At 40.9% G+C, this 15,803-nt stretch overlaps 1 protein-coding gene across 1 annotated transcript in view; it reads left to right on the top strand.

Annotated features, from left to right (window-relative positions):
- stat4 (signal transducer and activator of transcription 4) overlaps positions 1-15,803 on the top strand; it is a 55,950-nt gene that overhangs the window by 34,583 nt on the left and 5,564 nt on the right. The window contains exons 26-43 of the mRNA XM_066686870.1: positions 2,668-2,795; positions 3,529-3,673; positions 5,734-5,829; positions 6,546-6,635; positions 8,663-8,741; positions 9,059-9,153; positions 9,496-9,647; positions 10,262-10,420; positions 10,559-10,651; positions 10,855-10,914; positions 11,056-11,085; positions 11,176-11,263; positions 12,090-12,131; positions 12,416-12,499; positions 12,654-12,752; positions 12,838-12,973; positions 14,222-14,277; positions 15,629-15,720. Of these exons, the coding sequence (XP_066542967.1) occupies positions 2,668-2,795; positions 3,529-3,673; positions 5,734-5,829; positions 6,546-6,635; positions 8,663-8,741; positions 9,059-9,153; positions 9,496-9,647; positions 10,262-10,420; positions 10,559-10,651; positions 10,855-10,914; positions 11,056-11,085; positions 11,176-11,263; positions 12,090-12,131; positions 12,416-12,499; positions 12,654-12,752; positions 12,838-12,973; positions 14,222-14,277; positions 15,629-15,720 (1,724 nt within the window). The remainder of the gene's footprint in view (positions 1-2,667; positions 2,796-3,528; positions 3,674-5,733; positions 5,830-6,545; positions 6,636-8,662; positions 8,742-9,058; positions 9,154-9,495; positions 9,648-10,261; positions 10,421-10,558; positions 10,652-10,854; positions 10,915-11,055; positions 11,086-11,175; positions 11,264-12,089; positions 12,132-12,415; positions 12,500-12,653; positions 12,753-12,837; positions 12,974-14,221; positions 14,278-15,628; positions 15,721-15,803) is intronic.

A 15,803-nucleotide genomic window follows, 5' to 3' on the forward strand; every position in this document is an offset into this window, starting at 1 on the left:
CTTAAGGGGCGGCCGTATTTTAATGAGAAGCAGTCTTGGGCTTGGAAGGGCACTGGCTTGAAGAAAATTGGGGTGGGGAGAGTGAAAGAAAAGGAGTGTCTCCTCCCACACCATCCTCAATTGAGATGTTCTTGAGCAAGGCATTACCTCACACTGCTCCTCAGACACAGGCTTGGCTCCCCGCCTCTCCATGTGTGGGCTCATTGTTCACAGATATGTTAAAGACACATTAGTTCCTATTTATGTGGTGGGTGGCACGGTGCCGCGGTGTCGCAGTCACACAGCTCCAGGTGGTTGTTGGGTGTGTTCTCCCTGTGTCTGCGTGGGTTTCCTCCAGGTGCTCCAATTTCCTCCCACGGTCCAAAAAGACATGTTGGTAGATGGATTGGCTTCTAAAAGGTGTCCATAGTGAATGTGTGAGTGTGTGTCGCCCTGCAATTGGGTGCCCCCTTGAGGGTGTGTCCACACCTTGCGGTAGGGTCTGGACACACCACGACCCTGGACTGGGTAGTGGGTTCTGTCTAGTAGCTTTTAATGGGCAGCTGTATTCCAAAGGTTACAGAAGCAGGCTTGGGCTCAGAATGTCACTGGATTAATTCCTTCAGTAAGAAAATTGGGGTGGAGAGAGTGAAAGTGTCTACTGCCACAACATCCTCAGCTGAGATGAATGGATGGTTGGGTGGATGAATGATGCAGAAATGTTTGATTGCAATTAGATTTACATCTTGTAGAATATGGTAATATCACCACGGAGTCACAGAGGTTTGGGTGACGGCATTAACATGAAATCATGCCTTTTTCTGGGGTTCGTTTATACTTAATCACAACAATTTATCAATTTATCATCAACGACCTTTACAAAGCTTAAATACAGCCCCAACCCAGTGCTGAGTGGCACAAACACAGTGCTTTAGCCAAAAAAAAGCTGCAGTGGACACCAAGAGCCAATCTGCATTTAATTATTCAGAGTGGGGCCAGATGGAAGAGTAGTTTTTCTAGTGGATAATGAATTGAGAATTCTTTGGGCTGATCATGAATTTAAACAGTTTTTTTTCTGTCTGCAGCTGGAAAAGTAAAAGTATAAGCAATAACTAAAACATGAAGTTGTTTTTCTTCAGTGTTGAGATTATGCTGTGTATTTTGGATGTAGTTAGAAAGCCTTATTGTCTTATTGTAGACACTGATTAATAGTTAGAATATGTGCAAAGCAAAGCTTGGAAACTGACGTCAGCTAACAATTTTAGCTCATGACATGACTTGCTAATCACGAATTTAGACAGGGCCCAGTGATTCCGGGTGGGCTTTGAACCCACAGTGACTCTGTAATGGATAAGCAGTTCCACACAATGAATGAATGAATGGATTGAGACAGGGTCATGAAACTGAGCATATACTGCACTTATATACAACAAACAGATTTGGGGCTGTGCTTGGGGGAGTCTTAGGACACAAAAAAAAAAAAAAACGTCTAGAGCTGGCCCAGGTCATTATCATAGCACATGCCTGAGTAAACAACGTGCAGAGTCATGAGATGAATCATTTTAGAGTATTAGGCCATCTGACCACATTTAGAAGAGGAAATGATAGTTTTTAGTACACTGTTCGCTCTAAACACTGGCTGGAAGTGGATTGATGTCAACATCATAAATGGTATTTATAATTGGAAAACATTTTTGAAAGACCCAGGAGATATTTAATTATCTGGCAATTAAGGCCATTGCTTAGATGTAACAGTGCAGTAAGAATATTAAAGAACATTTGCATTTAGCCATGCATTTAGAGAGAGAGGGCAGCTTGGTGGTGCAGCAGGTTAGTGTCTCAGTCACACAGCTCCAGGGACCTGGAGATTGTGTGTTCGAGTCCCACTCCGGGTGACTGTCTGTGAGGTGTGTTCTCTCTGTGTCTGCGTGGGTTTCCTCCAGGTGACTGTCTGTGAGGAGTGTGGTGTGTTCTCCCTGTGTCTGTGTGGGTTTCCTCCGGGGGACTGTCTGTGAGGAGTGTGGTGTGTTCTCTCTGTGTCTGCGTGGGTTTCCTCCGGGTGACTGTCTGTGAGGAGTGTGGTGTGTTCTCCCTGTGTCTGCGTGGGTTTCCTCCGGGTGACTGTCTGTGAGGATTGTGGTGTGTTCTCCCTGTGTCTGTGTGGGTTTCCTCTGGGTGCTCCGGTTTCCTCCCACAGTCCAAAAACACACGTTGATAGGTGGATTGGCAACTCAAAAGTGTCCGTAGGTGTGAGTGAATGTGTGAGTGTGTGTCGCCCTGTGAACGACTGGCGCCCCCTCCAGGGTGTATTCCTGCCTTTGACCCCTGCGACCCTGAACTGGATAAAGGTTACAGATAATGAATAAATGAAAATGAATTTAGAGAGAGAGGAAGAAAGTGCGGTGTGTGTGTGTGTATATACATATGTGTATTTGTGTGTTGAATAAATTAGAAATCTGCATTGCATCATTTACAAAATATGGAGCAATTGTAAGACTCCTTAAAGTTACATATTTAATCCCAACTTTTGAATGTAATATTATTTAATACATAAATATAATATTATATATTAGTAATTATCTGCAAGTTACAAACCCACATCTATAAGCCATGTGCATTAGAAATAGAGGACTATAATTCATAACCTTTGAACCACCATTCATTTGATGGATTTTTCTCTGTTGGTAGATGGCACTCTGGCACCAGCTTCAACAGCTGGATTCCAGATTTCTGGAGCAAGTGGATCAGCTGTATGATGAGGCCTTTCCCATGGAGATTCGTCAGTACCTCAGCCAGTGGATTGAGAGCCATGACTGGTGAGCTATGGTCCTTATCTAAGACCCAAGTGTGGTGGAAAGTAAAGAGGAAAAAGAGAAGAACAGGCAGGAAGAGAGGGAAGAATATGCATCATTGTGTCCACACAGCGGAGTATGTTTAACTGCTCTTCTGAATCGAAATGAAGGGATAGACCCTGTTTACACCTGATCGTGTCATCTGTCTTGTAGGTTATATTAGGATTATATCTGAGTTAGGTATTCCTAAACATTAAAATGCAAATGAAAACACTGCCAAGATGATTTTAAAGCAGGAACCAATCTGATCGCTCAAACCACTTCAGGAGTGGTCTGTGGTTCATTTGAGCTACATGTTATAGCTGTGTACACTTAAGATTTGACAGTCTAGGTTTTCCCCATCCATTAGATCGATTAATGGGCACATGATCCCTGTCGGCGAGGAAGAGGATCATAGGGGAGGCACGTGGCTTTGAACCATGAAACAAGATCAGGATACAAACAAGGCACTAGGCACATGGAGTGGCCAGGTCATAGAGACCCCTTTCAGATATGAGCACTAATCTAGAATGGTTTCAGACGTTATGCCGAGGAGCTGTATGTGCGAACACAAATATTCATATCAGCTCTACTTGACATTACCCAGGTTTTATCCTGCCACTCTCTAGGACAAGTTCAGGGTAATGTCAGAGTGAGCCCATGTGTGAATTGACCTTGTAATTTTTCTGAGATTGATTATTATTTCTACTTGTTGCAGGGACTCTGTGGCTGCTAACGTATCATTAGCGACACTGCGCTTCCACGAGCTCCTGACAAAGCTGGATGAGCACTACAGTCGCCTTAATCTGGGCAACAACTTCCTGCTTCAGCACAACATTCGGAAGATAAAACGTAATCTCCAGGTGCAGAGACACATCTGACCCACATTGCCCTAGCTAATGACTTCATTAGTCGTCCTGCTGTTGCGTAATTAATGAATGTGTTTTAATGCTCACATACAATTACACAAACATTTGGGACTACTTTTGTATACTACGGTGTTGCATCATCTTTTAACAACACAGTAAACATTTGGGAATTGAGGAGACCAATCATAATGTAATTCATGCAAAATGTGAATTGGCGTTGTCTTGCTAATTTATTTTTTGAATCACTGTATTGGCCACTGTGTTTGCACACAGAGGAATTTGTTCTCCGCATTTAACCCGATATGTGCAGTGAAACACATTTACACACACACTAGTGAACACTAGGGGGCAGTAAGCACACCTGCCCGGAGCGGTAGGCATCCCTAGACACAGCACTAGGGGAATAGTTTGGGGTTAGGTGTCTTGCTCAAGGGCACTTCAGTTATGACCTGCAGGCTCTGGGGATCGAACCAGCAATCTTCCGGTTACAAACCCAGTTACTAATCACCAGGCTTTTCCTAAACAAATACATTATATGGATGACAGCATCTTGCTCCAAAACAATATTTTGCTTCAATCGTTTCTTCTTTGCAAGTCTTTAAAGACATTTCTTTATTATAATATCATGTATTTTTTTTACTGTAGATTTAGTTCTGTTTCACAATTTGTTAAAAGTGTTGCAAAAAGTGTTTTGTTTTTCTTGAACGGAGGATAATGTATCTCAGTACCTCTGAGGAAGCTGCAGTCCTCTGCTGACGCTGAGGCAGATTCTAAAGAAGTACACTTTACACGCTTTGCTATCTCTGGAGAAGCTGCAGAATGACATACAATAATACTCCGCTTCCTCTCAATGTATACAGCGTTCTGCAGTTCTTTCACAAGCAGGACTCATAGCTCAAGTGTGCAAGAATCTAAGCAGTCTCTCTTAGGGGATTAATAAAGATGATTGTTCTTCTTTTATCATCTTCTTCAGAATCGGCTTCAGAGGCAGAAAGCTACATCATCCTCTATTTAAGCAAAAGAAAAACAAACAAACTGAGATTAAAGCTGCATTTCCAACAAATTTTGGAAAATTTATGAAACTAAATCTAAAGTAGTAATATAAAAAATTATATTGCACACATTCATTCATCCATCCTTTATCTGTAACCGCTTATCCAGTTCAGGGTCACGGTGGGTCCGGAGCCTACCTGGAATCATTGGGCGCAAGGCGGGAATACACACTGGAGGGGGCGCCAGTCCTTCACAGGGCAACACACACACATTCACTCACACACACTACGGACAGTTTTGAGTCGCAAATCCGCCTACCAACGTGTGTTTTTGGAGCATGGGAGGAAACCGGAGCACCCGGAGGAAACCCACGCAGACACAGGGAGAAAACACCACACTCCTCACAGACAGTCACCCGGAGGAAACCCACGCAGACACAGGGAGAACACACCACACTCCTCACAGACAGTCACCCGGAGGAAACCCACACAGACACAGAGAGAACACGCCACACTCCTCACACACAGTCACCCAGAGGAAACCCACACAGACACAGAGAGAACACACCACACTCCTCACAGACAGTCACCCAGAGGAAACCCACACATACACAGAGAGAACACACCACACTCCTCACAGACAGTCACCCAGAGGAAACCCACACAGACACAGAGAGAACACACCACACAGACAGTCACCTGGAGCGGGCCTCGAACCCACAACCTCCAGGTCCCTGGAGCTGTGTGACTGATATTGCACACATTTCTTTTAAATAAATTTCTGGCAGTTAGATCAGGTAAACAACGGAGTCTAGACAGAGAGATATATAGTTGGTATCCAATTGCATTTGTTCTTTCTTAAAGGCAGAGCTGACTTAAGAATCATTATGAACAATAATTAACTGGCAACATATTCAAAATGGGAATTTTTTGAAATACCATTTTCAGCTTCTGAAAAATTGCCATTGTGTTTTTCCAAATACCTTTTAGGAAATTGGCATTTGGAGTATTAATGTATGTTTTAATGTACAATCAATTAAAATGCATCTGTCTGTTTTGTAGGAACACTTCCAGGAGCATCCGGTGCACATGGCCATGATCATATCCAGTTCCCTGAAAGAGGAAAATAAAATTTTGGAGATGGCCATCAAAACACAGGTACATTGTTATAGAATAGAACTGGATAGGTATACACAGCCATAACATTACAAACCATCCCATTGTTTCCATTTTAACAGCTCTGCTGAACATGTAAGAGCATGCTGTCTTTCTACAGTTAGAGACACTAGTCCATCTGTTGCTCTGCATACATTTTAAACCACATTTCACCCTGTTCCTCCATGGTCAGAACCCACAGAAGACAAGACCACACAGAGCAAGTATTATTTGGGGAGGGGGGAGTCATACTCAACACTGCAGTGATATTAAAATGGTGGTGTGTTAGTGTGAATTGTAGTGGTACATGTGGATCAGACACAGCAATGCCTTTACAAAGTCAGAGACAGTCGCTCACCTGATGCTGCTGTTTGTGTCAATTGTCATCTAGTCCTACATCAGTGAACAAAAGACGCTGCCCACATGATGCTGTTTTGATGTTTCTGGTTGTTGAGCTATTATTAGCTCAGCATTGAAACTGAGGTGTTTAATACCCCAGTAGTACTGTTGTGTTTGACCCAGTTGCACCAGCCCAACACACCATGTCAGTGTCAAGTACTTGGAAATACACTCTGTTGTAAGTATGGGGAAAATACACTCTAAAATGCAGGCTGTATTATAAAGTGTTACCAAGTTTTTCTCTACCAGTAACAGTAAATAAAGGTAATGCACATTCTAATGATAATAATAAACCTGTTACATGGTTGTTTTAATGCTAGGAGAAAGCAGGGACATCACTGAGCAGTGTTGCCATGGAAAAGCAAAAAGAAGTGGACAACCAAGTGAATGAGCTGAAGAAGAGAGTGCAGGTAAAACTGGTTGTGCTTTCTATTTTATTTAAAAACGAACAAAACCATTTCCACAACTGTTGCAACATGCAAACCATATAATCGGGGATAGGGGTGGGGGAATGACAGAGGCTGACTGTTATAGAAGTTGGAGAGGTGAAGAAATTGCACAGGCAAAATGTGCAACAACTCAAGAGCAACGTTTCTTAACTTACAATAGAAAAGAATATTTGGATTTCATCATCTATAGACAGAGAGACAGAGAAAGACACACAATATCAGACAAAAGACTAGGAGTAACAATGGGAAACAAAAGAGCTCACTATAAAAGGAACCAATGGGAATGTAGACTATGAAATAAAGTAAATCCCCATGAGGATACGGACTGGAAGAGAGAAGAAATAGATACGAAAGTGATGTTTATTAATGCACATATGACATTAAGAGCAGCATTAAGAAATGTGTATCTTCTCTGAGTTTATATGTCTGTGCTCCAAAGGTGGAAATGTTTAGGAGAATCTGTCATTAAGGACAGGAGACTTTTTTCTCTCTCAGTCCCTTGAATGTGCAAATGTAAACCAAACTTCACATTGACCATATTTGGAAGGGGAAAGAACCATATAGACTGGAGTAGTAGTAGATAGAGGGGAGAGATGACTAGACATAGCGAGAGATACGGAGAAAGATGATTAGAGATGAATGGAATTGGCGCTGAAGACTGGTCAAAAGACAGACACCTAAATGAAAGCAAGACAAATATATGAGAGTAACACTAGGGGATAAATGTGAGATCACACAGGCGACAGGATATACTAAATACAAAGACTAATACACAGAAACTCCACTAATACACAAAAATGAAACCTGAAATGCTGTTCTAGATAAACAAAGGAAAACAAACAAGGGAGTCAGGACAACCAGCACAGAAACATGACAACAACAACAGAAATAATCAACAAATGAAGATACTAAGGACCAGGCTTTTTAACACTAACTAACAAGCAACTCCTGGAGCAGTCACATGAGGAAGAAAGTATGGCTAAGGCCAATGAGCAGACAATCACAGGGACTTAATGTAAACAGAAAACACATGGGCACAGAAACACAAAGGAAAACAAAAGGCGTGAGAAGGGGAAACAATTTAAGGTGCTCAGTTAAGGTGGACTGAGGCAAACTGGAAGTATGTCCTGTGGTTCAACGAATCTAAATTTGAATCAAAATTCAAAAAAAGCTAAATAATGAATGCTGGATCCTCCAGGCTAAAGAGTAGAGGGACCTTATGGCTTTTAATAAGCTCACAGTTCAAAAGCCAGCATTCATATGAATGAGGGACATTCGTGCTCATAGCCTGGGTGACTTGCACATCTGTGAAGGCACCGTTAATGCTGAATGATATACATGTTATATACTTTGGGAAGTCCTTGTTATTTCAGACAATTATTCACACTCGGCATGAATTATAGCAGCATGGCTCTTTAGTGAAATAGTCTGGGTGCTAAACTAATCCATATCTATCATTAAATGAAAAAAACAATTTTGCATTATGAAAAGAAAAACAGTACAATGGAAACCCCAAGCTGTTGAGCATCTGAAATCCTATAATACAGTTATGGAAATTGGTCTCCTCAGTTTCGTTGTTTCGTAGTTTTAAATGAGTGAGTGTGTAATATCATGTGATGGACTGGCGCCCATTTCTGGGTGAGTTTCTGCCGTGTGTCTTCAGGTAAGCCACAGATCCACTGTGGTTCTGAATAAGATGAAGAGGTTACAGATAAAGAATGAATGAATGGCTGAGTGAAAGTACTTCATTGCTTCCAGACAAAATCAGTAATTTACAAATGACAAATATTAAAAGACATGCTGATCATGCTTGATCTTCTCAATAGCATTGTTTTATTTCCTGTCAGCTCAGAAGAAATCATTTACCATTCCTGAGTGGCATGCACTTCCTCCACTGACCTCAGATTGTAATAAATATGAGACAGATCTTTGAACTCTTTCACTTATTGAGTCTCAATAAGTGAATAATATGGTTTTACATTTCTCAGGAGGCAGAACAAGACATTCAGGTTCTGGAGGATCAACAAGACGAGCACGACTTTAAGAAGAAAACTTTACAGTGTCGAAGTAAGTGAGCTTTTCTTTCAGGCAGCCATGTTGGCATCAGTTTCTTTGTTTTTGTCCAATATTACTTTATAAATAATTCTTTGACAGATTTAGCACAATGAAATGATATCATTTATATTAATATTATTCAAATACACATTAAATGAGTGTGACATTAAAAGAAAAAAAAAGAATGTACCCGTTTGTCATTTAGTGCATGATTTTTAATTTCACTGCTTTCCAAATCCATCTATTTTTAGTTAAGGTTTAGTTGATTTAATTGTGTGGTATTTTTGATGTTTTCCAGTTTAACTAGCGACTTGACTTTCTGTTTTCAGCGGAGGCTGAAAAAAAAGCACAAACAGAGAAGGAGATCCAGAGGGAGGAGCTGATGATGAGGGAGATGTTCATCAGGTTAAACCAAATGAGAGAGGTCGGCCAACCACTCAGACGTTTGGAATCAGTGTTTGTGCTTATATAATACCACTTTCATTACAGGTGCATGTAGGATATATTAATAGCATGGAAGTTCATTAAACACTTCTTATTAAATAACTATTTAAATAATATATCTTAATATAATGTTTGCATAACCACAACCTGAAACACACTCCACGTGCTTGGAATAGAGCTTTAATTGTCTAAAGTAGAAGGATGATTCTTTACATTCACTGTTATAATGATCTTAAATATGGGATCCTATTTTATCCCACTGTGTTGAGGGGGAGAGTGACCATGCTGCACAGTCATTGTACGGTTGTGTGTTTGTGTGCAGGTGGTGGTACATGAGTTAGTCAGTTCACTAAAGTTAGTGGAGCAGATCCAGTTCACTCTGATATCAGTGGAGCTTCCTGATTGGAAGCAGAGGCAGCAGATGGCCTGCATTGGAGGACCCCCTAACGCCTGCCTGGACCAGTTACAGAACTGGTGAGGACTTTTACAACTGCTATAATACATTATATTTGTACTGCATTTTCTGCAGGGAGGTGCCAGTCCTTCACAGGGCGACACACACTGAAACATTCACTCACACAGTCACACCTACGGACACTTTTGAGTCACCAATCCACCTACCAATGTATGTTTTTGGACTGTGGGAGGAAACCGGAGCACCCAGAGGAAACCCATGCGGACACAAGGAGAACACACCACACTCCTCACAGACAGTCACCCGGATGAAACCCACACAGACACAGAGAGAACACACCACACTCCTCACAGACATTCACCCGGAGGAAACCCACACAGACACAGGGAGAACACACCACACTCCTCACAGACAGTCACCCGGAGGAAACCCACACAGACACAGGGAGAACACACCACACTCCTCACAGACAGTCACCCGGAGGAAACCCACACAGACACAGGGAGAACACACCACACTCCTCACAGACAGTCACCCGGAGCGGTTCTTGAACCCACAACTTAGAGCTGTGTGACTGCGACACCATGTTGCCCTAGTTAATAGTTGTTTAATAATGAATTGAACTATGAAGCATGACAGCACTAAATAATAATAACACCGATGTGTCCCTCAGGTTCACGGCAGTGGCCGAGTGTTTACAGCAGACACGGCAGCAGCTGAACAAGCTTCAAGAGCTTGTGCTGAAATTCTCATACGACAATGACCCCATCAGTTTGGCCATGAGCTCCCTTCAGGAACAAGCCCTCACCCTCTTCAAAACCCTGCTGCTCAAGTAGGTCATGACTATTGGAGGTGGAGTTAGAGGAGGAAAATGACTTGGATTTGTGGTGATTGTTGCTTCTGAAAAACGATAAACCATTAACATCTATCATTTATAATAGAATGAACGATCCTGTGATGTGTCTTTCAGTTCCCTTGTGGTGGAGAGGCAGCCCTGTATGCCCACACATCCCCAGAGACCCTTGGTGCTGAAGACAGGTGTCCAGTTCACAGTCAAACTCAGGTGCAAAGCTGTCCCTTACACTCAAATTTATTTTTGTAATATTTACCTAAAGTATGAATTTAATTTTCGTGAGACATTAGACATTAGACACTAAAGAGATCCCAAAAAAGTTACATAGTGCAACTTTAATCTGTTCTACTGACTTTCTGGCCAATCATAAGAGGACATGTTTCAGTTTACTAAAGTATTTTCTCTGTTTGCAGGCTGCTGGTCAAACTACCGGAGTTAAACTGCCACCTCAAAGTTAAAGTTTCTTTCGACAAGTAAGTTCAGAACAGTAAAGAGTAAAGAGATCCAGGAAGAGTTACGTAGATTTTAGGCGTTTTTTTTTGTTGTAGTTGTTGTTGAGTAAGTATTTAACATATTTCTTATGCTGTGTTTATTATAAATATTGTTCTCCACAGGGATATAACAGAAAATAACCAAGTGAAAGGGTATGTAAGTCTTTTGTACTGACAACAATATAAAATATCTAAAACCACGTAAGAAAACTTTTCCCAGCATTTCTTGTTGTGTGTTTACAGATGGCGCAAATTCAATCTTCTGGGAACTAACACTAAAGTAATGAACATGGAGGAATCTAACGGCTTGGCCGCTGAGTTCAGACACTTGGTATTTACACTTTTTCATAGTATTATTAACAGGGGTTGGACAACGAAAGTGAAACACCTGGTTTGGGCCTCCTTTTGTGGCCAATACAGCGTCAGTTCGTCTTGGGAATGACGTATACAAGTCCTGCACAGTGGTCAGAGGGATTTGAAGCCATTCTTCTTGCAGGATAGTGGCCAGGTCTCTATGTGATGCTGGTGGAGGAAAACGTTTCCTGACTCGCTCCTCCAAAACACCCCAAAGTGGCTCAATAATATTTAGATCTGGTGACTGTGCAGGCCATGGGAGATGTTCAACTTCACTTTCATGTTCATCAAACCAGTCTTTCACCAGTCTTGCTGTGTGTATTTGTGCATTGTCGTCCTGATACACGGCACCGCCTTCAGGACACAATGTTTGAACCATTGGATGCACATGATTTTACTGGTGCAATGTGCAGTTAATGAAGATTAGCCACCAGTCTGCTCCAATTTAGCCATGAAACCTCCCACACTACAATGACAGGTGTTTCAGTTACATTGTCTAACCCCTGTATTGTTATTGTACAAGATATTAGTATATCAATTTTCAAGGACCCAAAGATGACTACAGAATACATTTATGTTTAAAAAGAAGCATTAAGCATCAGACAACCTCTTAAAATAATAATAAAAAATAAATAAATAATAAAAGCGACAGGTTATATGTAAAAGAAAATAGATTGGTTTTAATGTTGTATTTGAACAAAGATGGGATGATTGGTTGTGTGATGTTTAATGAGAAAATATTCCAGATGTGTGAAAATTAATATAGTTCTGTACTATGTTTTTTTTTTACCTTTTAATACCAGCAACTAAAAGATGTGAAGGCAATTGGAAGCAGAACCAATGAGGTTTGTAACCCAATGTTCATTTTACACCATTTATAAATATATAAATGCTACTTAAATGCCTCATTAGTCGAGTTATTATCCTCTGAACACGTTTTAAACTCTGTAACAGTTCATTTCTCATTCATTTCCAAAAATCTGATTTTCAGACACAGAAATTCAATACGTTTCCTTTAAACTACAATTTTAATTCATTTGTACGGAGTTGTGCACTGTTCGGTGTGTGCGTGTGTACTGTGTGTTTTTGAGGTTGTGTATAACGGTGAGTGCTATCGGGTTATTTTTAGAGCCCTCTGCTTGTAATGGAGGAGCTCCACACCATCGTCTTCGAAACGCAGCTGAATCAGCCAGGACTGTGTATTGAGCTAAAGGTGAGATTGAAACATCAGTCACACCAATGGTAACGTGAAATAGGTCAAAAAACCTGGACGTTCAAAACCAGTTATTTTGGCCATGTAATGGTTTATTCGGCTGATATGTTTCATGTTGTATTTGAAAACACCCATCCTGTGTGTGTGCACCCAGGCCACCTCACTTCCTGTAGTGGTAATCTCTCATCTAAACCAGCTGTCGAGTGCCTGGGCCTCCATCCTGTGGTACAACATGCTCTGCACTGACTGTCAGGTAGGGCCTGTGTTCCAGCGAGGGTCTTATGGGGGTCTTACTGTCCATTCCCTCATATATCTCTAACTATTTTACTATTTTCCAGAACTTGTCCTTTTTCCTGAGTCCTCCACCGATGAAGTGGGGTGAACTGGCGAATGTTCTGAGCTGGCAGTTTTCTTCTGTCACTAAGAGAGGCCTCAATGCTGACCAGTTGAGCACGCTCGCTGATAAACTGCTTGGTGAGATTCACAGACTGGACAGTGTAGTCTACTACCACAGAGCTTTATGAATCTCCTACCTCTTCCTTACCCCAAATGTAGTCCATCAGCCATGACATTATTAATACTAGAAATGTATTTTTTCTCTTTTAGTAATGGAAGCGAAAAACCTTACGTGTACCTCGTGATACATTTTCCAAAAAATCAGATTTAATACGTACATTAGAATTATTATGAGCAGCATGAATGAAGAATTATGGAGTTATAGTTTACAATAGTCTATATTATGAGTGTGTTGAGAGCTGTGTGTGTTCTCCCTGTGTCTGCATGGGTTTCCTCCGGGTGCTCCGGTTTCCTCCCACAATCCAAAAACACACGTTGGTAGGTGGATTGGCGACTCAAAAGTGTCCGTAGGTGTGAATGTGTGAGTGTGTGTGTTGCCCTGTGAAGGACTGGCGCCCCCTCCAGGGTGTGTTCCCGCCTTGCGCCCAATGATTCCAGGTAGGCTCTGGACCCACCGCGACCCTGAACTGGATAAGCGCTTACAGATTATGAATGAATGAATGAATGAATGAATGAACGAATGAATGAATGAGAGCTGTGTTAAAGTAGACTGAAAGGCAGGTGAGTATACAGACTGTAGTGAGGCACAGGAGAGTAGGAGTCAGTATGGTGTGAGGCAGGTCAGTACAGTAAGAGGACTTATAGTGAGTGGCATTCCTCAGTCATTAAGGGTATCTTAGTCACACCTTCATAGTGTCCTACTTATTAATACAAAACCTGTGGAGCAACACAGGACTAATATATTAAGCTCATTATATTTGATACACTTGTCTGCATCTAAATCATCATATGATTGATATGCTTTTGAATACTTCATAATGTAGCTTGATAAAAGCTGATTTATGGCATATTTTTCGTTTTTGTTGCCTACGTTGGCTTTTAAATCTAATGAAAAACTAAAGAAACTATCTTTAGACCCCACACATGTCTTGGCTGATGATGTTTGTGTTAAAATATAGTAAAAAAAGTGTTAATGATAATACCAATATAATATATGGAAAGAATACTAAATATTCTGCTGAAATAATCATTAATTATTCCACACTGGATTAGGATTTAGCGAACAATTCAGATTCAGTGCTAATGGTAGTTCATTATTAATGATCAACGAATTAGTTAACAACTATTAATTATATTAAACTAATCTTGTGTCATATATAATTCTGGTGATATTTTCTATTGTAATAAATACCTGTGTGTCTGAAGGTCCTGATGCTAAAAGTGATCCAGAAGCTCTTGTCTCCTGGAGTAAGTTCAACAAGGTGAGCGCGCTAACCCCAAGTATCCTCAGTTTATTATGTGCACTTTATGATAAATTATAATTACAATTCACACACACACACACAGATGTACTCACATATATGTGGCGCAGCAGGTAGTGTCGCAGTCACACAGCTGGAGGTTGTGGGTTCGATTCCCGCTCCGGGTGACTGTCTATGAGGAGTGTGGTGTGTTCTCCCTGTGTCCATGTGGGTTTCCTCCGGGTGACTGTCTGTGAGGGGTGTGGTGTGTTCTTCCTGACAAAAAGTTATTAGAAAATGTTACAGCATAGCAGTTTGACATCAAGAAAAAAAAAACTGTAGTTTTGTGTTGTTTTCCGAGCTGAATACTCACTAATGCTTTGTCACATTTTATTCACTGCCACACAGTACAGGAATCTATGTTCAAAAATTAAAGTTAGTCACCAGACACCTAAAAACTCTGAATCAACCAAACAATTTGTAATAAGCTGAAAAGAGCCAGTGTTGTATGTCTTTAAACCAACCCATTTATGACTTGTAAAGGCAAGTAAAACCACTCCCCATATAAATGCTGCTATTGTGGTGTAGTCACTTTCACTAACACACCTTTGTTTCACTTCTGTTGTCATAAAAGTTACTTATGAAACGAAACTTACTGAGAGACTCTGACCTAACCTCATGCTGGGATTGCAGATGAGAGCTCAGATAAGAGAGATTTGTGTGGAATTATGAAAGGGAAGTACCCAGTAGCTCAGATAAAGTGTAAAAACATGAGTTTAAAGGTTTATTTAGCATAAAATCTTAACTAAATAAAGTATTGCTTGAATGAATCACTGTAATATTAAAAAAAAAACTGGATTTGTTTTGAATCATGTAACAGATTGCTGTGTTAGATAGTGTGAGACTGAGATAGTCCAATCGCCAGACTCTTTAGGGAGAACCGGGTACCTTTCGCAATTTTACGTGGCCAAGAATCTACAGGAACTACTTCAGGGAAAGAAATCTTACTGGCACACAAAGAGACCAATCGTACGTCTGCTATTTTGGCATGACATGCACAAGGATGATTGACGTTGGACCAATACCAGAGCCAGTACAAAATGATACACTGAAGTATGTATACATGGATGTACAGACATCCAATCAGAATGCAACAGGTAGAATCCTGACAATGAGGTCAGCTCAACGGACTGAAATGATCAGACTCTCCATCTACTTGTGGGTGTCTGAGATGGAAACACCAGACTGCCACATGGAGCACTACACTGCATCCCTTTAATGAATAAATGAAGTGTACATATAAGTGTAGTTCTGTGCTAGTAACTTTATAAATGGAATAAAGTCGTTCAGAGAGTCTGCTCTTTTCTTTCAGCCTGCCAGTGAGAAGTCCAATTCTTTCTGGTTGTGGATAGATGCAATACTGGACCTCATTAAACGATGCCTACTCAACATCTGGAATGATGGGTAAGAAAATTAATAGCATTTTGTGTTGGAACACAATGAATGCTTATACTCAGGTGTAGCATGCAATACTTGAGTATTTATGA

This window comes from Hoplias malabaricus, chromosome 12, assembly GCF_029633855.1.
Source record: "Hoplias malabaricus isolate fHopMal1 chromosome 12, fHopMal1.hap1, whole genome shotgun sequence".
NCBI classification, from domain to species: Eukaryota; Metazoa; Chordata; class Actinopteri; order Characiformes; family Erythrinidae; genus Hoplias; species Hoplias malabaricus.